This window comes from Urocampus carinirostris, chromosome 20 (assembly GCF_059441175.1).
Source record: "Urocampus carinirostris isolate Australia breed hairy pipefish chromosome 20, RoL_Ucar_1.0, whole genome shotgun sequence".
Lineage (NCBI taxonomy): Eukaryota > Metazoa > Chordata > Actinopteri > Syngnathiformes > Syngnathidae > Urocampus > Urocampus carinirostris.
This window is the reverse complement of record NC_142368.1, coordinates 3266968-3294060: the sequence shown is the minus strand read 5'-3', so window position 1 is coordinate 3294060 and position 27093 is coordinate 3266968. Positions and strand designations below refer to the sequence as shown.

The 27093-nt window shown below is 38.0% G+C and overlaps 1 protein-coding gene across 3 annotated transcripts in view; it reads right to left on the bottom strand.

Annotated features, from left to right (window-relative positions):
- LOC148346008 (MAM domain-containing glycosylphosphatidylinositol anchor protein 2) overlaps nucleotides 1–27093 on the bottom strand; it is a 305624-nt gene that overhangs the window by 38682 nt on the left and 239849 nt on the right. For all 3 annotated transcript variants that reach the window (XM_088325084.1, XM_088325085.1, XM_088325086.1), the window contains exons 11-12: nucleotides 21044–21192; nucleotides 9889–10066 (exon numbers count right to left, since the gene is read on the bottom strand). In XM_088325084.1, the coding sequence (XP_088181210.1) occupies nucleotides 9889–10066; nucleotides 21044–21192 (327 nt within the window). The remainder of the gene's footprint in view (nucleotides 1–9888; nucleotides 10067–21043; nucleotides 21193–27093) is intronic.

The window sequence follows — 27093 nt, the reverse complement described above, 5'->3', positions numbered from 1 at the left end:
ACATGATGATTTAAAATTTATTATTTTGATCATTTCATACTAAAGATTTAAAAAAACGGGCAGAATATTAACAACACTCTACATTTCGCAACACTACATTTCTCCACTAAGTAGCTCAAGAGAAGCAATTTTAAACAAAAAATAAATCAAAGAAAAAAGAACAAAAAGCAGAACCAAAAAAATACATCTTTGAACATGATGTACATCAAAAGATATACATTTTAGTACAATTATGTAAAAACTAATTTGTCACTCTTTCTGGAATATAAATCGCATAGATGAAAGAAAAAAATACAATAAGAGAAAAAGGAAGGACAATGCTATAAGCCATTTTGAACAAAAAGTAAATAAAACTAAATGGATTAAAGAAAAGGAAAAAAAGAAAACCATTTTAACAAAAAAGTGAACGTACGAAAAAAAAGAAAAAAACAATATTTTGAACAATAAAAATTTAAAAAGACATTTAAAACCAAAAATCAGCAAGGGAAGAAAGAATTAGAATGAAAAATGAAACATTTTTAACAAATAAATATAAATATATATATATATATATATATATATATATATATATATATATATATATATATATATATATATATATATATATATATATACATGCACTTAAAATAAGTAAAGCATGAAGAAAAAAAATATGGAGACCAAAAAAAATGAAAACTGAAAATTAATGAAAATAAACAAATCAGAAAACAAAAACGTTTTGAAAAACCCCCATAAATAAACAAAACAGAAAAAGAATATTGTAACAGTACAAGTGGGAGTCATAATCCCAACCAATAATTTAATCTGAAAACCCTCCAAATGAGGATCCAACGTTTTTCCAAATGGAAGAAAAAAAAAAACGCCTGCACGTCTTCCCTTTTAACAGGATTTTATTTTTCTTCTTTCTGAGTAACGCTTTTAGTCTCATTGCTTCCCCAGGACAAGGTGACTCCTACTTCCAGGGCTAAGCTCATTTCATACCTGTGCTAAAACTTCAAAAATAAACCGCCAATAACATTAAAGCGCTGTTCGTTACTCTCGGTTGCTGGCACAACGCAAAGGTGGAATCTACTGAAAAAATAACTTTAAAAACTATATATATATATATATATATATATATATATATATATATATACTTGACTTATTGTATATATAATTTTTCTTTTCCTCACCGCAAAGAAAATAAACAGCATTTAAGCTGCCAGGAAGATTCATGAGTGTTTTCCGATGATCGATGGCTGAGCGAGCAAATAGAAGTCATGCGGCAACTCAAGCACAAAAACGACGAGGACTTCTGATTTATGGATGCTCCCCTACTTTGGACGCGAAAGGCGAGGAGGAGGGGATTGATTGGGACTCAAACAATTAAAGCCAGTAATGACAAATCATCTTGACTTGAGAAAAGTAAAATAAAATCGGCTTTAGAAATGTAGGAGAAGCAGGTTGGTCGTCGAGCTTGGAATCTATTGAAATATAGGAAAAAACTATCATAAAAATGTATATATACTTAAAAAATAAAACAAAACTGAAAAAAAGAATGGTGAAAAATTCAACAGATAAAAATGTAAAAAGTCATTTTGAAAAAAAAAAGGAATTTAAAAAAAGAAGAATAAACTCAGGGAAAAAAATCAAAAACTAATACGCAAAACCGACATAGAAAAAAAGGAGAGGACAAAAGAAAAAAGCATTTTGAACTAAATTTTAAAAAAGAAAAAGAAAAGATGAAAGAAGACATTTCAAACAAAAAGTAGGAAAAAAAACGGGGGGAAACAGGCAAATAATAAAGGTAAAAAAGACTAGAAACATTTGAGCCAATAAAAAGAAAACAATACACTACAACAAACAAAGCATAAAAACATAAAAAACAAATACAAAAAGAAAACATTGTGGAAAAAAAAAATAAAAACCTAAAAATAAAAATTAAAGGCCAATTAGAATCAAAAAATAAGATAAGATTAAACAAATTAAAAAATAAATGATTAAAAGAAAGAAAAAATTTTTTTAAACAAATGACAATAAATAAAGGAAAATAAGCCATTTTGAAAGAAATTATATAAAAGAAAAACAGGAAAGCCAATTAAATGGAAAGGGAAAAAAAGCAAACAAACAAGGAGTAAAAAGGGGAAAAAAAACAAGAAAATGAAAAATGTATAAAAAAGAAATTGACCAAATGAAAAAATAGAGAAAAACAAAACTAAGTCAAGCATAAAGGAAATTAAAAAATGAAAAAGCCTTTCAACAAAAATTTAAAAAATTAATAGAAAGTACAACAAGAATTTAAAAAAGAAAAAGGCTTTTTGTAGCAAACAAATAAAATTAAAGAAAAAAAGATAAGATGAAAAAAAAACTTTTAAACAAATAAACAAAAAAATAAATAAAATAGGAAAAAATAAATGAACAAATGGATGGCGAAAAAGGAACATTCATTTACTTACTTATTTTGTTATTTTTTTCAATCATATTACCCTATTGGCTGTAAATTTTGCTTATTTCAACTACTATTTTATATTTTATTCTTACTGTTTTCCCCCCAAAAAATAATTCAATCACAATACAGCATATCTTGTTTTTTTGTTCTTATTCTACTAAAAATAAAAGAGCTTTTTTTGCTTTGCCCTTTTTTGTGTGAAATTATTAAAGACAATGTTTAAAAGTAGCAGTCGTTGGGTTGGTGGCTGATACTAGTATCAGTATTTTACAAACACTAAGGGAAAAAAAGATTGTTTATTCATTTAAACCTCAAAGAAGTTATCCTGAAAGGGGGACTACCTCATATGCGGCCCCTTCTCAAGGTTTCTTCATTTTCCTTATGTTGAGATTTTTGAGTTTTTCCTTGCCCTCATGTAGGTTTTAGATCAGGGGATGGTGTAATAATAGTCTGTGATTCGCAATAATCTCTGGTCTATGCAGCCCTTTGAGATTCCGTTGTGATTAAGGGCGTCACAAATAACCATGACTTAACTGAGGTTTTTGAGTTTTCCCTTGCCCTCATGTAGGTTTTAGATCAGGGAATGGTGTAATAATAGTCTGTGGTTGGCAATAATCTGTGTTCTGTGCAGCCCTTTGAGACTCCTTGTGATTAAGGGCGTCAAAAATAAACATGACTTGACTGAGGTTTTTGAGATTTCCTTGCCCTTATGTAGGTTTTAGATCAGGGGATGGTGTCATAATAGTCTGTCGTTGGCAATAATCTGTGGTCTGTGCAGCTCTTTTTGATTAAGGGCTATACAAATAAACAAGACTTGACTTGACTAATGGTATCAATGTCTTTTTTGGTATGGGTAAAAACCACCAAAATTATAGTTTTGTATTAAAGAATGGATATATTTGTGATTTGCATAAAAAGTGGGTCATGCAGTAAAAAAAACAAATCAGTCGCGCTCCCTTTAATAAAGATAGTCCTATGACCTTTTTCTTCATGTAATCGAGAGTCTTATTTCCATCTATACAAAGGACATTTCCACTTTTGTTCAAGACCACAATCGTCCTCCAATAGTCAAATAAAGGTGTCTCTGTAAAGATCTTTTCTTTTTTTTGAACCAATCGTCTTTCATCAGGACTGCCATTAAACAGTAAGTGCGCACACTTTGTGATAATAAAGTGGTTGGAAGCATGCGCACGTCCGCTCATAACGAAAACTGAATCAGCGGGGTTCGCTTTTTAATTTAATGCTGTGTGCACTCGAGTGTTTGCCGGCTGAAAATGAAGAATTGCGCTGACCTTAACACACAAAAAAGAAAAATCTTTTTGGAGGATCGGTTGGCGACTGCATGTCACTAATGTGTCATTACCCGTTTCAGGGTTCGTACACCTTTTTCATGGCCAAATTCAAGCACTTTTTCTCAATACCCTCAAGTGAAGAAATTCAACACAGATCAAAAGAACATTTTTGTTGACTTCGATGGACTGAAGTGGCTATCTTGCTGCTAGCACATACTAAGCGCTTTTTAAGCTGTTCTTATCTATGATCTACCTTCCTTTTGTGACACTGCGCTGCTATAAACTGACATGAATTCTGCCATTCTGCTTCAACAATGCACACGCAGCTTGATTACATAAGACCTGTTTACAAACACGGAAAATGCTTTATAGGTGTTGGGTAATAGTTAAATTCAACACAGAAGTCAAAAAAGAAAGCACTGTAACAGAAAAAAGAGCCAAATTTGGACACATTTTAGTGATATTGATTGCTTCGAAGCAGAGTGCATTTAATCTTTCAATCGAATCGTATTTTACATTTTTTTTTTTGGGTTTATCTGTGAATAGTTCAATTTATATTTCATGTGTTTTTCAGAGACAAAGTTGCATTTATTATTGATGATATATATATATATATATATATATATATATACACACACACATACATACACTTTATATTTAAGGATCCATCCAGGAGCTGAAAGAGGCTCTTTTCAGTGAGCCGAGCCAAAAAAAGCTGTTTTTCTAAATAGAGCTGTCCTTTTGGGTGCGACCAGTAGGGGGCGGTCACGCTTCACATCAACATAATGCCAAGCCACCAGAGCAGAAGTGTCTGTGACATTTTTACACACTTTTTTAAAAAAATGTTTCATTTATTGCGTGCTCAAGACTGCCAATGGGAACAATTTTAATTATGTTCAGGCACTTCACCCACAATTCAAGTATTTTCCTGACCTTGAAAACACAACATTAAAATTCAAGTGTTGACAAGAATTTCAGGTCTCTGTACGAGACTGTTTTCTACGATTACGTACATTCGATTTTCCCAATATCATGACTTAAATCCTGAAAATAAGGCTACGAAATTAAATCTTGAGGCTTCTTCTGCTACCAGTCAAGTAATTTTGTCACAATTTTCCAATGTTATTTTAAGTTTGGTCTTCTTTTTTCCACACCTTGTCGTTTTTCGTTTTATTGAATTTTATCAACCGCTATCACTTTTTTCAGAAATTATTTAAAATCAAATAAAAAAATGACGCCAACAGCCTCAATTCACTGCATCCAGTGATTCTAGTCCCGACCAGGACTGCAGACTGACCAGGACCCTCTGAACTGGTCTCGACCATAAACACATCAACGCACTGAAACTAAAGTTCATCAAAATGGTTTGAGGTATAGATTGGTGTGATTGAAGGGGAATTAGATCATCTCATCTCAGTAGCTACACCGCTTATCCTCAGTAGGGTCGCGGGGGTGCTGGAGCTTATCCCAGCAATCATCGGGCAGTGGGCAGGGGACACCCTGAACTGGTTGCCAGCCAATCGCAGAGCACACAAGGACGGACAACTCGCTCGCTCATTCACACCTAGGGACAATTTGGACCGGACAATTCACCTGAAATGCATGTTTTTGGAATGTGGGAGGAAACCGGAGTGCCCGGAGGAAACCCACGCAAGCACTAGGAGAACATACAAACTCGCACAGGAAGTCTGGAGCTGGATTTGAACCCTTGCAGGAGGTTCCCAAGACATGAACTGTGCCGCACATGCGCTAACCACTGCACCGCCGTGCTGCCCGGAATTAGATCAAATTTTAAAAAAAGTTACACAGTAAAATTCAAGTCGACCACGTTGTTTCTATCCTAATGGTGCCAGCCAAGATCTCGATCTTTCTCTGTCTTTTCCTTATCCCAGTGTCTGAAACCCGTGACAAAAGTTACCGGACACCCGGGCAGACAACTCTGAAAAGTTGCCTCCCCAGCCATAAAGTTGCCTGCCTCATTTTTCACAACTTGAAACACAATAAGACGACGAATCGCAAAAAAACCCATTGTTGTGAAAGTATTAAGGATTGATAATCAGAATATATAACAGAACAACACTTTATAATCAAGTTTATTATAAATCTACTTACAACATTCATTGCATGTATATGACTTCGCTATTTTCCATCTGCCATTAGTATGTACCTGTATTTACTCATCTTCCTTCATGCAATGTTTGCGTTGCGTCGTCTACTACAAGCCATGTGAACTCCTCTTTCCACGATGCTTTTAATGTACGTTTACGTTTTGTAGCGTCATAAATTTTATAACGCTTCTTTCGAATATTTCTTCTGGGGCTGAGGTTTTAGCTCGATTCCTAACCACTTATCCATTTTTATTGTGTTCTCTGTGTGTCTACTTTCGTTAAGATTTGTCAATTTAATAGCGCTCTTACTCGTGATATTGCGGTAAGAGGTTTTCCATTGTGTGACGTCATTTCGCACGCACCAAATTTCGTTTTGTTATTGTTGATTGCCATGTTGTATTGAATGGAGCAGTGTTATTGTTTTTCTTGCTGTTGAGGAATAAATATGCTTAAAGGCTGAACCACAATGCCCTGCTTATCTTCTCACGCATAAGGAAACTGCATACTCTGACATATCCTTAACAACTTTGGAAAATGATATGCAAATGAGCGACTCTATAACGCTCGGGAAAGTCCGGAAGTTATTCGATGTATTCTGATTGGCTGCCGATTATGCAAATTGCTAAATGAACCGAAAAAAACGAACGAAGATTTCAAAATCGGGATAAAGCAAACGTTTGATTTGAAAAGAAATCTTTTGCTTTTTTTTCCCCCCTTAAAAAAGTTGTTGGCCACCTGGGCGGAGAAGTTTTGTAAGTGCTTTACAATGTGCTCCACATTTCCCAATAGCGGCCTTGCAGCCATGTAAGGCGCTAACCTGCTTATTGGGGGTATTAGGGGTTCAGTGTCTTACCCAAGGACACTTCGGCATGTAACACGGACGAGCCGGGATTCGAACTGGGATCCCTTGATCCCGAGACGAGCGCTCTACCTCCTGAGCTACTGCCGCCTCTAACTATTCCACATATCTCTGTGGCGTTCTAAAGTCAAGTGATTTCATCCGGATTTTGGTCCATATAAAGCCGAAGCAACTTAATGCAGGAGTTCGATAATAAACCATTTAAACTGATAAACAAAAACGCTGGCAAACGACTTTGATTGGGTGAGCAGTACGGGTGGGCGGATCCCTGCACACAGCGCAAGGCACTTCCTTCTCTCTCCCTCACTCAGTGCAGTCTACACCGAAAGTGAATATGACGATATGCTTATCGTTTGCAGTAATTTGTGACTTTTTTACAAAAGAACTTTGCATACACATTGTTTTGAAACCATTATTAAAGACAAATTTCATGGTAAAAAATTTCCCCAACACTCTTAACTTAAGGTGCAATACAAATTGTAAATGGCATATTAACATTGATTTGGGACACAGGATTTGGGATCATTATCATTTCATATATTTGATTAAATCATCAAATGACAAACAGTGAAATAAAATGTGCTGAAGAATAAGCTTTTGTCTAGAGAGCGTGTTTGGCAGTTTCTTCAATTTTGTCTGAAAATATACGATGTGATTCTCTCAATTTCTTTTTAAAACATTTTTTGCTTTTATGGCTCTTTGGGTCAAAAAGGTTCCTGACCCCCGACCTAAAGGTTTTTCATCCGTTTTGCTGATAAAACGACCTGAAAAATGTAGTGCTCAAAAAGTGAGACGAGTCTACAAGAATAAACCCACCTCTTCAACTGGTCAATCGATTATTTGTTTATTTATTTATTGACCACCCAAATTTGCTCCATTCTGAAGCACCTCCAACTTGTAAATATTCGCCTATTTCCCTCTTTTATGCTTAGTGTCATTTAATTCCAAGTGTTATCTTTGTATAATTCTAGCTGCAGTTGACGACAGCCGCCTCAGTGAAAATGTCAATTGGAGTGACGGGAAGGAACTGGAGTCCCTCTCCGATCTGTTCTCCGCTTCGACCCGTAGTTAAACGTTTGACTCGGGCGGTGCGTGGGAAGTTAACTCCAGTTTCTCGCTGGAAGAAAGCGAAACCTGACTGCAGCAATAAAGGTCACGGCGCTGAGTCGCTTGATCAACATTCATTTGGCTCAAACGGGCGAAAGAGCGAAACGAGCTGATTTGCAGCCGTCTGCTGCTGACTGACGGCGTTAGAAGATTGTAATTATTTTAATGAGTTGGCCTTTTTTTTTTTACGCGTATCACGCATAATCTGCTGCAGCGTCGACATGATGAACTTTTGATGAATAATAAAAAGTGCAAAGTGATCCGGAGCTGATCTCAGGCAATGTTGGTGACTTTGCCCAAGGAGAAATATGCTTTTTTAATTTTTTTTCCTCGGATAGCGGCTCGAAAAATATTTGGGGGAATTTAGGACACGACTAAATAAAAAAAGGCATCTTGGCCTATTGTATGCGACTTATTTCCAACTGTGCTAAAAATTAAGAATTAAACATAGCTCATTTTTTGTCAAATACAAAGAAACTAGTTTGAAGCGCGGGAAAAAAAGGCCAACTCACAAGGAGAGGAAGCTAGTTCCAAGTGTACAAAATGCTTGCTGTTGACATAGAAGAACACAACGGTAATTATCAAAGATAAAGAGCAAGAAGCTAGATTAAACAAACAAGAACACTATGCTAGCTTTCAGAAAACAAAACAAAGCACTTATATTTTGAAACAAGAACACAGTGCTAGCTTTAAGAGCAGGAGGAGACAGTGGAAGAAGCTGTTTTTGGGCCAAGAAGACAACATTAGCTTTGCTAGCGTAGAGGACACCATGCTACATTTTAGCAAGGAAAAAAAAAAAAGAGTCTAGTTCTGGCATATAAGAACTTGGTGGTGTTGTTTGAGGAAAATAACAATAAACTAGATTTCACCTAAAAAGAATATGACTAGTTTTCAAAGAAGAAAAAAGTGGCAAATTTCAGCTCACAAGAATACAACGGGAATGCGCTAGTTTTCAAAGGGGAAGGAAAATTAGTTAGATTTCGATGAACAAAAATATAATTCTACTTTTCAAACATGACGAATAATATGGTCGGCGAACAAGATGTTAGCTTTTAGCGCAGAAGTATACAACGCTAACGATTTAGCTTCATTTAAGCTAACAACATACAATGCTAGTTTTTTTAGAACAAAACAAAATGATGTTTGTTTTTGGAGAAGAAAAAGCTAGGGTTCGACTAACAAGAACACAATGTTAACTTTTAGCACAGAAGCGGGCGGATGGTGCTATTATTTGGCAGAGAAGACAAAGCTAGTTTGCAGAAAAGAACAATAAGCTACATCTGAACTAACAAGAATATTAAGCTCTTTTTATATTGCAGAAAAAGACAATGTTCGTTTTTAGAGAACAAAAAGAAGAAGAAAAATCTAGATTTGGGCTAACAAGAACAAAATGCAAATGTTTTAGCACATATTAGGATGATGCTACAAATTTAGGCTTAAAACACAATTCTATTCTATAGCATATGAATAACCCAAATCTTATGTTGACATTATCTCTTTATTATTGGTTATTGCAACATCCATTGCAGCCTGGTCATCCTTAAGGGGGATGACCTTATATGCGGTCCCTTCTCAAGGTTTCTTCATTTTCCTCATGTTGAGGTTTTGAGTTTTTCCTTGTCCTCATGTGCGTTTTAGGTCAGGGGATGGTGTGATAATAGTCTGTGGTTTGCAATAATCTGTGATCTGTGCAGCCTTTTGAGACTCTTTGTGATCAAGGGCTATACAAATAAATGTGACTTGACTTGGTAAAAATACATTGCTAGTTTTCTGAGTAGGAAAGAAACGCCTCTTTTTAGGGTGGAAGTAACACATTTTTGGCATAGAAGGAGCTATTTTTTGAAAACAATAAAGTTTACATTTTTACCGTAGAGTATGTAGTAAGGATGTGTTGCCACAGAAGAAGAAATTGAAAGCTTTCGTCAAAGATGAAAAAGCTCGTTGTCAGCTTATAAGAATCTCGTTTTTTGGCTGAGAAAAAGACGGTATAGAAGACGATGCTAGTTTTCAATAAATATTTATAAGTAACTTTGGTGGGAGATTTGATTTGATTTAGAAATGCTTGTTTCCTGAAAAGTGAATAGTATCGCTTACCGCTGTATGTGACGATCCTGACGGTAGAGTCTCCCTCTCCGAAGCGAGTGATGGGGGTGAGGCGCACCTCGTAGGACTCGGGTTTGATGAGTTCGGTCAGGTTGTGCGTGATGAGCTCTCCCTTGTTGATGGTCCAGTCCACTGGAATCTCCTGCTCCCACCAGCGCTGCTGACCCAACTGTAGAGATCACAGTTTGGAAAAAAGAGACATCTGTTGCTTTTTCAATGTCGGAGTTTTCAGATTAGAGATTGGGAATCTCCAGCAAGCAACAAATATGACATTCAATAAATATATTTATTTTATGGACTCATTGATGTTTTTAACATTGATTATTTTCTAGATCTGGGGTCTCCAACCTTTTTAAAGCTGAGAGCTGTTTTTTGTTACAAATTAGCGCAAAGGGCACCAGTTTGGTATGCATTTCTAAAATAACAACGTATTATGTTATTACTAAATTGTAGCTATGTTATTATTAGGTTAATTATTCCAAGTAGAGTTAAATAATAATAATAATAATAATAATTTCCTTGTATTGTCATTCTGTGTAACAATGTACACAGAACGAAATGTCGATTGCACCTGACCCGTTGTAGCGAGCCGATGCAGCCGCAGCCAACAGAGGGCGCCGCCGACCACTTTTTAAGTCTTAGGAATGTAAATAGACTCAGTCAAGCACTAAAAATGTATTTTATTAGAAAAGCTGATGATTATTTTGTGAAAAAATATAATTGATAAATTGTTATTTTGTTGATTAATAACACAATGGAGTGTGGATTCATCTGTGTATTATCTTGTCAATTATTTTAACAAGTATTAATCTATAGATTCTTTTGTTGGTACAGGTATTTATTATTGATTGCTCTGTCTATTATTTTCTTATACTGTGGATTCATCTGTTATTTGTCTATTGGTTAATTATCCTAAAATTAATTAAAACAGATTATTTTGAACATTAATCACGTATTCTAGCACGGATTAATTAATCACTTTGTCAATTAGTTAAGTAATTTATTATTTCAATATTTTTATAATTCACCAATTATTTCAGCAATGATTAATATATATATATATATATATATATATATATATATACACATATATATAATATTTCAAATGATTATTCTAGCAATTCTGCTGGTGTTTTTTTGTCAATTGGTCAGTGATTTTGACATACATTTATTAATCTGTAATTTGTTTTTAACCCCTTACCGTTCCAGTAGATTTTCTCTAAATCTCAAGCCATGGCGTACCCAAAGTAAATTGAACTAATAGGAGAATATGGACGGTTATGGCCTCTTTTGAAAGTTAACACTCTGAAGTTTTGTCCCAAACTGAAATAATAGTTGCAAGATTTATTAACATTGAGTCATCTGAGTTGGAACACACAGAAATAGAAGGTATTTATTCTCGCCTGAATTTTGTTTTGAATTGAATGACTGCAGATGAGTGCATCATGGGCATCTTAGCTGTAAAACAGGTCAGTTATTAGCTTGAAGCCTTACATAGTACCTTGTCAAATTTGGTCGCAATTTTAAAAAATAATTTTTCTAATAGTAGGTGTCTAGGCGTTTCCAAAAGTGGCAATTTGGAGTACAATAATTCACAGCCCTTAAAATGAATATTAGTTTATTTTACTTTGGCCAACTTTTAGACATTGTGAAAGAGTTTGAAATGTTTGACTTCTCTTTCTAAATACGAATCCATGATTGTGCACACTTGCGCAAAATAGTGGTGCGTAAAAATTGGCTTCGAGCACGTTTACCTTCGGCTCTGATATGAATACACGTTGTACATGTGTACATATTTGCGTTGGGAATTCATTGACTAACCAATGTGTCTGCCTACATGAGAACCGATCACTATTAGCAATAGATTTTATAAAGCTGAATTGGTCATGATGTTGTTTTCAATACAGGCCCCATTGGTCATCACAAGCCAAGGACCATTAAAAAAAAGAGAAAAAAAAGCTTGTAAATGGCCAAAAGTGGTGTCAAACGGTGGAAGGCTAACTGAAGTATTGAAAATATTTTTTAATTGTGTTAAATATATTTGGGAAATGAGCATTCATCAATTAGCGTTAGCAACTAGATTCGATTGGATTTAATTCAAGCCAAAATTTATTACAAAGGACGGATTTTTTTTCTCTCCGCATTTACATTAAAGGCTCTTTTAACAAATTCCAGGCGGGACTTTCTTTCTGATCCACCAATTAACCTGCTCTCTTTGCATTATCCGGCGACATTAAACGCAACACAACTCAAAGAACTTTCTCTTTGACAGCTCGTTCGCTCATTAGCCGCTTTCTCTTGACAAAGTAACTCGCCGGGAATTGAAATTCCAGTCACGAGTGACTCCGCCCCCTCTAAAAAAGGAGAAGTACAGGACATCACCTGACGGAAGTCCATACAAAAGCACAAAAGAATAGTTCGCCGCAGCAGCGGTCGATGGGGGGTGGAGACGAGTTAGCCAGGTTTTATCCTTGAAGGGGAGTTGGAATAAAAGGAAGGGGGGGACAAAAGACCAGCAAGCATGTCCTTCTGAGTTCATGTATGTTTGTGTGTATTTTTGTGTGTTTCCCTGTTTCTGTGTGTTTGTGTAACAACACTGTAATTACTCGAGTCTGGAGGATACAACGCTATTACACGCTTTTCTTTACTGCTCGTTTTGCCGGCAAACGGACGGATTTACGCAACTGGCTTTTTATACTAGACTTCGTATGAAATTATAATTGACTTTATATGCCAGTTTAAAAAAACAGTACAACTGCTATCAGATGATTTTTCTTTTCTTTTTTACTCCCGATCTGAAATTCCAAGGACAAACTATTCATTTTTTTTCAATATTAGCCGATAATGGGCTTAGCACAGCATCTAATTTATCAGCAAATGCAACAAAAATTCAAAAAAATTATAAATTGAATTTTGCAAAGAAATTTTGATTCAGAAAAAATATATATTGTATTTTTTTCATAATATTGGTTAATGATTAACGTTTGAAAAAAAACAACTATGAAATGAAGTCAAGACTTCCAAAAGCGCTTTACAGTGTGCTTCACATTTCCCAATAGCGGCCTTGCAGCCATGTAAGGCGCTAACCTGCTTATTGGGGGCATTAGGAGTTCAGTGTCTTACCCAAGGACACTTCGACATGTAACACGGAGGAGCCAGGATTCGAACTGCGATCACTTGACTATTATTTTAATATGATTATATGATTATATATATTATGAGTGAGTTCTCTGTCTCTGTGTGCCCTGCGACTGCCGGCAACCAGTTCAGGTTGTCCCCTGCCCACTGCCCAAAATTACCTGGGATGGGCTCCGGCCAAATGGAGCCCATCCCAGCCATCTTCGGGCAGTGGGCAGGGGACACCCTGAACTGGTTGCCGGCAGGGCTCACAGGGACAGACAATTCGCTCGCTCATTCACACCTAGGAAAAATTTTGACCAGCCAATTAACCTGACATGCATGTTTTTTTGGACTGTGGAAGGAAACCGGAGTGCCCGGAGGAAACCCACGATTATTTTTAGAATAACATGATTGATTGTATTACTACTCCTCAATGCAAAAACACTTTCGTCATCATTATCCCTCTCCCCAAAAAGGAGCAATGATGCTTTGATGAAATGGTCTCAGTACAGATACACCGAATTCTTTGGGGGAAAGAAAAAAGGAAAAAATATCATCCATTATTCCCGATCGCATATTGCTGCGAGCGGAGCGGTCGAGCACACTTCTGTCTGGCCTGGTAGTTCTTTATTGACTTTATTTTCACCTAAAATGAACTGCACTTAAAGTGCTGTGATCCATTATCAACAACCCCATATTGCTGTGAGCGGGATCTGGCAGAAGGCACTTTTGTCATCAGGCGTTGAGTTCAACTTAAATATCCTTTCTCATAGCTTTTTGTCCCAAATGTGCTGTTAGTTAAAAAAGTATATTTCTTTGTTTTCCAGTTCGTTTGTTTTTTTTGCCTTTATTCATAAATGGGAAAAGATCCCTCTGACAAAACGATTTTCCTCTTTTGTTTGCAAATTACAAGAAGGGCCACCGAATCGTAGCTTTCTGAGCAATACAGCCCCGAGCCGTTTATAGCTGGGCAGATACACTGTGATATAAACGAAGTGTCCTGTTCGTCCTTGAGTCTCGGGGGACGGTAGCCCAGATGAGCTCCGCTATTGTTATCGGATTCCTCAACCGACCTCAACAGTCCACAAGAAGTAGCGGCGGCTCCCTTGGGGCCGTTCTCCCGACTCGAGGAGGTCCCACGGGACAGACGCAGATTTTTTTTCTCGCCCGGATTTCATGATCTCGTTTTGTTGATCGTTGGAGCCTGAACTAGCGAACCGATCAAAAGTTGCTTTCAGAAGTTTCACTGGAGATGGCAAGCCACAACAATAAATACTGAGGCTTAAATGAATAAAGCAATATGACAAGCCACAGATAATTAATAATAATAATTAAGTTCGCTGACGATACCACCTTGATCGGCCTCATCTCTGAAGGGGACGAGGCGGCATACAGGGATGAGGTGGAGTCACTTTCAACGTGGTGTTCGGAAAACCACCTCATACTGAACACCACAAAAACAAAAGAACTGATTCTGGATTTCAGAAGGAATGGCAGGAATCCAGAACCACTCATCATAAAAGGAGACCGTGTAGAGAGAGTCCACTCCTTCAAATTTCTGGGTGTGCACATCTCCGACGACCTCTCCTGGTCTGCAAACACCAGAGCGGTGGTAGGGAAGGCCCAGCAGCGACTGCACTTCCTGAGATTGCTCAGGAAAAATAATCTAAAACAGCAGCTGCAGGTGTCCTTTTACAAAGCCACAGTGGAGAGCATTCTTACAAACTGCATTACGGTGTGGTATGCTGGGTGCACAGCAGCAGACAGGAAAAAGCTCCAGAGGATCATCAAAACAGCCCAGAAAATCGTGGGTTGCTCTCTGCCCAGTCTGGAGGACATTGCCTGCTCTCGCTACCTCAGCAAAGCAGAAAACATCATCAAGGACTTTTCTCACCCTGGCCACCACCTCTTCGACCTGCTGCCTTCCGGCAAGCGCTACAGGTCACACAAAGCAAAAACAAACAGACTCAGGGACAGTTTCTTCCCCACAGCCATTACCACTCTAAACACACACCGCACAAAAAACTGAAAACTCTTGCAAAAAACTACCTCACACGAATGTAAAATGATACTCACGTACATGCTGACTGCACTATGTTTGTTCACTGCTTAAAACAGACACCGCACAAAAAAACTGAAAACTCTTGCCAACACTACCTCATACGAATATAATGGTACTCATGTCTATGTTCTTGCACATGTCGACTGCACTATGTTTACTGCTCACCTTGCACAATGTCTGACCATTTCTTTTTTCTGCACTATGATGACTATGTTTGCACCAATGCAGATGCTGACTATCTTTTTTGCACTATGATGACTTTTTGCACCAAATGCAATATTGCACAACCCTTTGATACCAACGGTATCACGATAACACTGTATGTAACATCCCACATGCCGACATTTCTTGTGTAAATAACATGTAAATTATAACTATAGCCTTATGCCCCTTGTTTTATAACCGTATCTTCTCTGTTCCTTTATCTTCTTGGCTCATACCTCACTGTGAATGTGTAAAACTTGAGTGTCATGCCAAATTTCGTTGTCACAATATGTTAACCCATTTTGTAACAATGACAATAAAGGTATATTCTATTCTATTCTATTCTAATTTCACTCATTTGAACAATATTTAACTCATATTTCTATCCCAGGGTATCCATAAAATGAACAACAATCTGTATGATCTGCTGTAACGCTTAATTTTTTTAAGTTTTAAGATGACTTCATATAAAGAAAAATGACAAAAAAAGGAAAAAAGTCACAATCAGCAGATCATTTCGCTAATATGAACTTGATTTTACGGATTATTTTGTCAACTCTGACAGGCTTAATTTGGTTGGTGGGTTTAAGATCAGGTAATTGTGTCATTGTAATCCTGTGCAGTCTTTTGAGACATTTTTGTGATTAAGGGCTGTATAAATAAATTTGACTTGACTTGACTTAATGTATACTCTATAATATTTCATTTATGGTGTTAATGGGGACAAAAACGTCTTTTGATGAGCAAAATTCCACAAAGTAGCCCCCACCAACTTTGAACATACACTCTGTCAAGCCCCATTCACTGAAATATTTCATTAGGGATAACGTATCACAGCCGCAGGGATGCTGTTCCTTTTAGGTGAAAAGCATGGGAGATACGCCTCAACACATCACAATTTGCCTAAAAATCATTGACCGGGGAAAATGTATTGAGGCCAAAACAGAACAGTTCATTTTTGGCGAGCCACAATGAAACTCTTCAGTGGCCCAAACCAAAAAAAATAAAAGCGCTATGCCAGCCCCTGCTCTCAGCAATTGTTCACCATGGATGATGGATTGCGGCCAAAACAGTTCATTTTCTTTCAGGCGGACAAGGGGTATGGGTGCTATCAATTTTAGACAGAAAGAATGAAAAAATGAGCTGCCACGCATGACCCAAATTTGCCCTCTTGAACCTGACTCTCAGTATAAGTCAACAAGGGATAATAAATCATGGCCAAAACAGTGCAGTTCATTTTCGTGTGCAAGAATGGCATGCTTCAATGGCAAAATACATGTGCTCTGCCAGTCCCTGCTCTCAGCAGCAGTCCACAAGGGTTAATGGATCTTGGCCACAACTGTACATAGAATTTTAGGCAGGCCAAAATGGCCCGCCTACCAAAAAAACAGCCTTCTGCTGGTCCCGCTTGTAGCAATATGGTAACGGGATAATGAATCGCGGATGCACGAGAGCAGTTAATTTATGGCAGAAATAACGGAAAAAACGGCCACCACTCCAGACCAATAATGCCCTCTGCTCGCCCCCGCTCACAGCAATATCGGATCGGGGATAACGGATCGTGGCTACAAGAGTGCAGTTAATTTGAGGAGGGAATAACGGCAAAATACAGCTAACTGGCCCAACAAAATTTATTCCCGCTAGCCTCTCTCACAGCAACTTGCGATCAGGGACAACAGATCGCTGAATATGTTTTAACCCGTGAGGGATTACAGTATATTGCTTTTTTGCCTGAGTGCACAATTGTAAATACATTCATATAACTTCCTGAACTGAAAACATCCCGAGGTTATTTTCTTTCCTCCGTTTTCATGGGCGGCTTTCTCCAAGTTGTCCAAACGTATCATTTCCACTTCTTTGTTCTTCGGCACTTCCCAGTTCATTAAAGGAAGCCAGCTGGAATCCCGTGATGAAAGCCTTTTTATTTTATTCATGATATTTTATTGTTTTTTGAAACAGAATTTATTTTTCACCGTCTCAAATCAGAGTTTTCTGTACAAACGCTTTTTTTACATGCATCGGTTCATGGATTTTGCAGTCTTGTTTTGATACATTAATGATAACCGGATCCATAATTAAAGCTTCAGTTCACGTCCCATTGACGATCATTCCCATAGAAAAGTCTCCTATTGATTTTACATCCTATATGATGCATGAACGTTTTCTCTAATTCCTTTATCCGGGAGTATTCCGGAAATGCTTGACAGGTGTCTCCATGCAAAATACGTTTGTGATTTATTCTTCAGTTCGCTTTTCTGATTTTGCTTTTCCGCCTCGAGGTGGACCGTCTCTTGGGATCGCTCTCCAGAGGACAAGGAAGACAACACAAAAACAATTCGATATAGAAAGAGTGAAGGGGAGGAAAGAATCGATTTCCCTTGCTTTCAAATTTGCCGAGAAAATGATGAGAGGAAGCTGCCACGAGTGTTTGATTGTTCTGCAACACAGTTATTTTTCTTGTTTTTCAGCAAACATAGCAAAAAATATATTATTTGAAGGATTTTTTGGGTAACTTTACCATTTTTTGGGAGAAAAAACTAAAAAAATCTCATTCTATATCATCAACAAATTTTATATTGTTTTAATTATAATTCATATGAATTATCTAATCAATATAAGTCGACCAGGAGATAATGGCTCAAGACCACAACAGTAGAGTTCGTTATAGGCAGGCAACCATTGCCCTCGGGTGGCTATTCATTTCAGATGAAAAGAAAAGAAAAAAGAGCAGTCACACATGACATAAATTAGCTCTCAGTGATAGCTGACAGGCGATAAGATAATGACTCACGGTCACAACTGTGCAGTTATTTTTACGGGGGGGGGGGTGGGGGGGGGGGGGTTGGGGGATGGGGGGGGGGGAGTTCCCTATGCAGAAAAGCAAGCACAGAAGCAAGTCCATTTTAGATGGAAAGAACAGAAAGAGAAACCGCTACACATTACACAAGTTTGCTCTGTTGGCCCTTTTTCTCAGTATTAGTCAACAAGAGATAATGGTTCGCAGCCTAAACAGCGCAGTTCACATTAGGCAGGCAACAATTGCATGCACAGGTGCTGTTCAATGTAAATGGAAAGAACAGAAAAAAGGGCTACACATGACACTAATTTGCTCTAAGGAATAGTCGACCAGGGATAATAGCTCGCAGCCACAACAGTGCAGTTAATTTTAGGGGTCAGTTCATTTAAGATGGAAAAAATGGAAAAAACAGAGAGAAGAGCCGCCACACATCACGCAAATTTGCTCTCTTGGGATGGAATTGGAGTGATAAAAGATTTAGAAGTATAGATTTAGAGATGGGAAAAGACATAATAGATTATTGCTATAAGAGCAACACAAATAAATCCATGGCCTTAATTCATTAAAACGGCTCGGTTGTCAGATTGCCGCCGAAAACGTCTCTCCTATCCTTGCAGAAAAAAGACAAGAGAGTCTTCTCTCAAGAAGAATGATGTGCAGATAGGAATAATTAATTTGCCCCAAACGCCAACTTGAGTCTCAATTAAATGGACTGGGGATGTTTCCTTCTTGGAAAATAAAAATGTAAATGTTAATGAGATTTTGTGAATTAGCGCGCGTGCTCGCACGAGGCAGAGAGCCGCTGCTAGCGCAAGCGGCTTAGCTTTCGCTGGCAACTTTCAGCATACCAAGTTGCTAATTAGCTCTTAGCCGACCGAGCTCAATAGATTTCCTTTTTTACATAAATAATCACGTTTCTGATATTCAATCTTTCATCCTTATTACCTTAAATCGATACTGTTCATTAGTCCTCATCCTTGGGTGTTAGAACGTTAAGATGCTAATTCGCTTTTAAACGACCTAGGTGAATGGATTTGATTTTTCATGAAAATAATCATATTTATCTTTTTAATCTTTATTACCTTAAGATCTTCAACTCGATGCTTATCTTTAGTCCTCATCCTTGTGTGTTAGCATGTTAAGATGCTAATTAGCTATTAGCTGACCCTTTTTTTGTGTGAAAAGATTGGACTCAATGGACTGGGGATGTTTTCTTCTTTAAAAAAAAAAACAAAAAAAACCACTGAAATGTTAATGAGACTTTGCAAATTAGCGCATGCGCTCGCACGTGGCAGAGAGCAGCTGCTAGCACAAGCAGCTTAGCCGTCGCTGGCGACTTCTCCGACAAAAAAAGCGTCGCTGAGCGTCTTTGAGGGATCGTGAAATCGTTTTGGCCACAATTTTGCAGCCCGAGCTGACGGTGAACAAAAAGCGTGACGATACAAACACGCACGAGGGATGTTTGCCACAAACGCGCAAGTAAAAAAAGGCAAGGTTTTTCCCCGATTGTTTTTTCTTTTTCTTAATCGGAACTGGCTGTTGGCTATCGGCTCGCATCGGCGCTAACCTGCAAAGCCGTCGTATTAATGCGGCCAGTAAGCGGATGGATTTATTCAGAGCTGGCGGGCCGCCTGTAGCGTTAGGTATAAAAGAAAAAGAAAAAAAGAAAAAAAAACATCTGCAAACAGAGTGTGAGGAAGAGGAAAGTGCTAATGCTAGCATCCAGGTGTTTATTTTTACAATTTTATGAGCCAATGAAAATGTTTTGTCGTGTGCGAGTGAGTTGCTATTGTTTTCGTACGTGATGCTAACGGCTAATGTTGAGGTGGGGACATGTTTTGTTTTATTAAGCGATAACACAGTTACGTGGCGTCTGCAATGCTAGCTGCTAATGCTATGATGTGGGTCTTGTTTGTTGTTTTATTAAGTGATAAAAAGATTTTAGAATGTCCGCAGTCCCAGTTGTTACCATTTAGGTGCATAAATCTAACAGCTATGGTTCATTTTTGTGTTCGTGATGCTAGCTGCCAATGCTATGGTGTGGGTCTATATATTTTTGTTTTATTAAGCTTTAAAAAGGTATTCTGCCGTCAGTAATACCAGTTTCTAATGATTATTGGCGTGGTTTTTTTTTTTTTACATTAAATGATAAAAAACAAATACTGGCGTCCTTGTTAGTGGACATGATGCTAAATGCTATACATTATGCTAGCTGGTATTGCTAATATGTATTTATCATTTTGTTTTATTTTTATCAAGCAATGAAAAGTCTTCCGGTGTCTGCGATGCCAGTTGCTTGTACGCGTGTCTATGATTCTAATGCTAGCTTACGCGTCAGCGACCTCTGTGATTCTATCTGCTAGCATCTTCGCAGCTAAAGCTAGCATATGCTCCGAGTCCAGGTTGGCAACTGCCCAAAATTCAACACTTAGTGTCAACTGTTAATTCTACATTAGCATGAGTCAAAATAAGGGGATGGGTAAAGCTAAGGAAAATATTAAATGGAAAAAATTATATTTAACGTGCAACGCTCAAAAACCAAAATATAGCTATTCCCAAGGTTTTTGTTTTAATATGAGCAGAAAAGAAATATATATATAAAAAAATGCATCTCAGAGTTCATTCTTCTCTGCCGCGTTTTTTTCCGCTTCTCGCCGCTTTCAGCTAGCTTCAAACAGTTTTGTGAACGATTCCTTTAAGAAACAAAAAAGAAAAGAAAAAAAAAATGCCACAGGACTCATACTCGACTGCGCCTGACAGTTTTTGTGATTCTTTGCCGCCCGCTGAGGCAAAAAAAATAAAAAATAAATAAAACACTGCTGAATTGAGGTGTAAAGATTCCTCAAATAAGACGAGCTCGCTCGAGCATGCAAAAACAAAAACGTTTTTTTTCCCTCCGCAAGGAATAAAAACAACAACATGAAAACGTTAAAGTGAAAGTAATCGGATGATCGCTACCGGACCTGTCTGAGTCCGAGTCTATAGGCCACGATGCGGTCCACGGCGTTGGGGTTCATTTGGGTCCACTGGAGCTTGAAGTCGTAGATGCGGGGCCGGTTCTGCCAAAGCGGGTTGTACGTGTCGTAGTAGAACTCGGGAGCGTACGCCTTGCCTGAAACACACATACGAAAGAGGGGTCTTAGTATGTAATAGACCTTCTTTGGACAAATGAGAGTAAATGGCGAAATAACAGAATTGATTTTTAGACAATAACTCTCGTTGGCAATCTATTTGAGGGTATTATAATAGGAAAGGATACTTTTCTGGTGTCAGAAGCGGAGTCTCAAAACAAATAGTGCCTTCTTAGGCAAATGAAAGCAAATAGTGGAAGTACAGAATTGATTTTTGGACAGGGCTACTATTTTATGATGACAAATATTAAGTGATAACGAGTATGGTCCAAAAATGGATTGGGAATTGATGACATTAAAATGGTGGAGTTGGGGAGACTCAGGGACAAAGTTCCCTCTAGTTTTCCACGGGTCTGAGCCTTCACACAAAGTTGGTGAGCAACGCTTGAAACAACAGTGAGCAACAGCAATCCCAAGTGTGGCAACTGAGTCTTTATCAAACATGTCCAAAACTTGACATTGCGTTACATTTTGCTGAGTTTCCGGCAATACAAAATATTTTTTCACTTTTGAATGAATTGACTAAAGTATTATTGCAAAGGTTGTACCGCCTACAAACATCATTTGTTTTTACAACAATTCTTTCACAAGATTTCCATTTCTTTTATTTCTAGTATCTTTTGTCGCATAATACTAACATTTTGGGGGGCTTATTTAGTGGGTTGCACGATACAGAAGTGTATTTAATTACATTTTTTAGTGGAAGTGCAAAGTTGGCAACGAGATTGACTTGGTATAATTGGAAATTATTTGGATGCAACATAAATGTTTTTTTCTTTTTCCCCAGTTTTTTTTCTATTTTTTTTAAATTCCTTTAAAAAAATCTCATTGTGTTTATTTTTTCCTAGCTGTTACTTTTTTCTTTTGTTCTCTATTTACTTTTTTCCTTTGTTTCTTTCTTTTCTTTATTTTCTGTCTTTTCTTCTGAATTTGTCCTTCTTTTTCCTCTTCCTTTTGTTTCTTTTTTTCTCAGCTTTTCACTAGTTTTTAATTTTGGTATTTTTTTTCTTTTTTGTCTTTAAGTCATTTTGTGCATAATTTTACATAATATTTGGTCATATAGAGATGTAAGAAGCAAAAACAACCTGAAGAGCCATTTAGGACCCGAAAGAGCCGTTTAGTGAGCCGAGCCGTAGAAGCTGGTTCTCGAAAAACTCTACTGACTTTACTCAACTTCGTTCTACTTCGAACTTGACTTCAAAATACCGCATTTAGAACACAATGTCAGGGGAACCCTCGTATTTTTACCTTCATGCACTGTAACTTTGGCTTATTTCTCTTCTTAATTAGCAATTTCAAGCCCTGATTTTTGTGAGCTGGCTAGATTTTCTTGTGCGCGATAATGCTCTGGGTGATGCGTAATTGCGCACACACGCAGCTAAGAGGGAACATTGCTCAGGGACATGTCATATTTAAATATAATTCTATGACAAATGGCATTCTATTTTAGGTACTATAGAGTGAAAGGAGCCTTTTCTGGTGACACAAGTTGTGTCATGATAACTGATATGATGCGAGGTACCTGTGCCCACACCTTTGGTGGCAACTGCCTCGGAATCTGATTGGCTTCCTGTCACTATATTCACCCCCATCTTTCTGTCACCTGTTGTCAGTCGGTCTGTGAACCTCAGTTTACGCTAGGCAAGCTTTTTGATTCTGACTCGCTCCTGTTTTGGCTCCAGTCTGTTTCCCGGCTTCGACCCGCTTTCTAATCTCGACCACGTTTTTTGCTTCCTGTCCAAGCTACTGACCTGTTTTTTCCGCTCCCGACAAAGCCATCGCTCGCCACGGAAGTAACACTTCCGCGTTCAGAGCAACCTGCTCCCCGCGACCAGCGATCACCGGATCGTGTGTGCAATCCTTTCCCTTCTTCCCAATAAAACTGAAAGAAACGTACGCAAGTGGGTCCTGTCTCTGTTCTGGTCTTGACAAGTTGGGTCAAACATTTCAAACGTGAATTTGAAAAAAGACAGCATGTCATAGATACATTTCTTCCAATAGTAAATTGCATTCAATTTTAGAGGATTATAGTGGGAAAGAGGTCTTTTCTGGTGACTGGGGATATAAAAACTTGAAATGGTGGAATGTAGCAGACTAGTGGAGAGTATGTCATATTTAAAATTCCTTTCTATGACAAAGGATATTCTATTTAAGGGAATTATTGTGGGAATAACTTTTCTAGTGACGGAAGTGGGTTCCAAAAATCGACTGTGGGTTTCCAAAAAGCAATGGATCCTCATTCAAAACTGTCAGATAACTACTAATTCCAAAGAACACTTCTGCCACATTCATGAGGCATTTTAATCGTGATGCATGAAAGTGTAAAACTTTTTTTAAAATTGAACTGCTGTATTTGACTAATTTAAGTGAAGCATTATAAAAACACATGCTTGGGAAAAAAATGTGGACAATTGATCAATATCACTAAATCTTTGTGTTGACATTGTTCTCGCTCTCTCTTTCGTTCTCTTTCTCTTTCTTATATACTGTAACCCTTCTCTCTCCCTTTCTTTCTCCCTTTCTTCCTCTCTCATCTCTCACTTTTTCTCTTTCTCTCGCTCGAGTTATATGTCGAAGTGTCCTTGGGCAAGACACTGAATCCCTAATGCCCCAGCTGCTATCGGCTAGTTAGTGTGTAAAAGGGAAAAGTGTGAAGCACATTGTAAAGTGCTTTGGGATGTCTTCATTGACTTGAAAGCGCTATATAAATGCAGACTATTTACATTTTTAAGACTTTCGGAAATTGAAATAAAGACATTTTTATGCCGATGCTGTTTTTGGAATAATGAAATTAATGCCTTTTAAGACTGAGGATCTGTGGGAACCCTGGGAGTCTAAAAATAGATCTGTAATTGTCAATTAAAAATTAGATTCGAATGAAAAATAATGGGGACAAAAACGCGGTTTCATAATTGACATTAAAACATTAAGGCATTGAATGGCAGCATACAATTTCCAAATAAATATTATAGGTAAAAATAATTTCAACAAGGCGTCCTATTTTTCCAAAGACATGCATTTCAGGTGGATTGGCCGGTCCAAATTGTCCCTAGGTGTGAATGAGTGAGCGAGTTGTCTGTCCCTGTGTGCCCTGCGATTGGCTGGCAAGCAGTTCATGGTGTCCCCTGCCCACTGCCCGATGATTGCTGGGATGGGCTCCAGCACCCCCGCGACCCTACTGAGGATAAGCGGTGAGAGAGATAATGAGGCGTCCTATTTGGAGTCACTGAAATGACACCAAAATGTCACTATTGTGGGGGAGGAGACGTTTTCCGTGATAGAAGTCTGGTCTAAAAATCGATTTTCAATAGTAAGTTAATCATTACATTTTATTGAAAAATGTCCTTTTTTTTGTGAGAGAAGTGGGGCCTCGGAAACGGACATCATTCCGTTAGCAATCACTTCTGCGTCGTGCCGCTAATTTCCGACGCCGACCGCGTCTCGAACGTTTCATTTGTAAACACGACCCAAATCCTTTGGAGCGCGGCGCTAGGAATTAGCATGACAAAGACGTACAGTATCTGCACCGCACCACGTAGTGTTTGTTCTATTTCTATCGCCGCTACATGCTAGCGCTTTTGCGACAACGCTGACCCAATTTTCCTCTCGGCGAAGATCATTAAAGATTTATTTTACAGCGTGTATTATCTGACATACTTTGCTTTCATGGCACGTAATCAAAGCGCCGATCACGTAGCGCCACATCCGCTAACTGCTAATGCTAACTTTTGTGTCGGTAATGCCAGCCAGGAATGCCAAGACGTATGTCTTTTTTGTTTTATTAAGCGAGGAAATAAGTATCATGGTAACTGGAGTACCACTACTGTTTGTGCTCTTGAAGCTAGCAGCTTTTGCTAACCTCTGTGTTGCTGATCCTGGTTGCTAAAGCGTGGGCATTTTTCTGAGTGTATAAAGTGACGAAAAATGTATGCTGATGTCTGTGATGCCAGTTGCTATTCCGCATTTCTGTGACATTAAGTGTGAATGCTAACCCCTGTGTTAGTGATGCTGAATGCTAATGCTAACCTCTGTGTCATTGATGCTATCCACTATTGCTAGCATCAGTGTATCTGTGTTTTATCTTTTAAAATGAAGCAATAGCAATGAATCAAGCTTCTGTTTGACCAGTTGTGAATGTTTGTGTCCGTCAAGCTTATTTTCACTCCTGTGTTGCGGATGCTAGCCTCTAATGCTAATGTATGGTGCATTTAGCTAAGGGTAACATCTGTGTCAGTGAGGATCATCACAAAGGCTACAGTCTGTTTGTTCTTTAAATGTTTTAACTAAAACGTTAAAAAAGTATGCTGGCTTCAGTAATGCCGGATGCTAATCCACAATTCTATGAAACTAAGTGCTACTGTCTGTGTCAGAGATGCTAGCTGCAAAAGCTAATGTGTGGTGCACATTTATTTTTTTAAAAGAGCTAAATCGTAATAGGGTGTCTGTGATGCCAGTGGTTAATCAACAAGTCTGTGACACTGAGTGCTAATGTTAGCATTAGTATCAGTGATGGTAGCTGCTAATGCTAATGTGTAGTGCATGTTTTAATTTTTTTGTGCCAAAACTGGCGCCCATGATGCCAGTTGCCAATCCATGATTCAGTGACACTAAGTGCTAATGTTAACATTTGAGTCAGTGATGCTAGCTGCTAAAGGTACTTAAAAAAAAATTAGCCCAAAGTGACGATTTTTATGTAAAAAACTAGCGTTTGTTGCCAAATGGCCTAACCGAAGTGATGAGGGGCGTCTTGAGAGGCATCACCCTTGGGTGGCAAACATCAAAGATAAAAGTCGAAGCGGCTTAACTGATGATAGCTTCCCAAATCCTGTTTGGAGCAGCAAGACTCAGTGATTCAGAAAGGACGGGGTTGGGGAGTTACAGGAGGCTCAGTCAAACCCTCCGGGCGGCGCGTTGACCTTGTTTGCTGACTTATATTTTCCGCTCTTTTTTCTTCCTGAAGGTTTTGCGAACCTCGGTTTTTACAAACGGAGAAATCAGTAGGAGGTGGAAAAAAAGAAGGGATGTGCTAATTTCTTAGTATTGTCTTCTCCACACTATGGGTTGCTACTGTCTGTGTTTGTGATGCTAACTGCTAATGCTAACTTCGCTGGTGATGACAGAACCTCATGTTAATATGTGGGTCTCTTTTTATTTTATCAAGCAAAAAAATGATCTAGGTGTCCACAGCACAGATTTATACAGGAGATTAGATACGTCAGCATGCTGTAGCAGACCGCTAACTAGTGTACCGACATGGCGGCCATATTGGTCAGGTCAAAGTGAGTCTGCCGAAGTGGTGCAGCTGTACTTTTTAAAACATGTAAACAATGTAAGCCACCAAAAGGGACTGGAGCTACTGAAGCTCTCAACAAGACGAGATCATGAAAAAATAGAGCCAACGAAGGGTTATTCCAACTCTAAGTGATGCAATGAGCCGGCATACTCATTAGTATTTTTTCTCTCCGTTCACATGTACAGAAAGATTCTGATAATTTGACCTGACGAGTTTAGGCTCGCAGTGGGCACCTCATATCTAGTATTCTATAGAAATCTGTGGTACACAGTATCAGTTGCTGTTTATGTCCATTATGCTTACTACTGATGGAAAATGATGTGTCAAATATGCTAGCTGCTAATTCTAAGGTGTGAGCCTCTTTTTGTTTTATTATGTGAAAAATATAAACATTTCTCGACCGGCGAGAGTTTTGAAAAATGAACGGTTATATAATAGTTCATGTAATTCGGCATATTATCCAATTATATATATTTTTTATAAAGTTTTGTTTTACCTAGATAAAGCGCTAGGTAATACACAATATCCCGTTAAAAGTTCATTCCAAAACATGCACGAGAGATTAAGCTAGCTCTTTCCATTTTCCTTT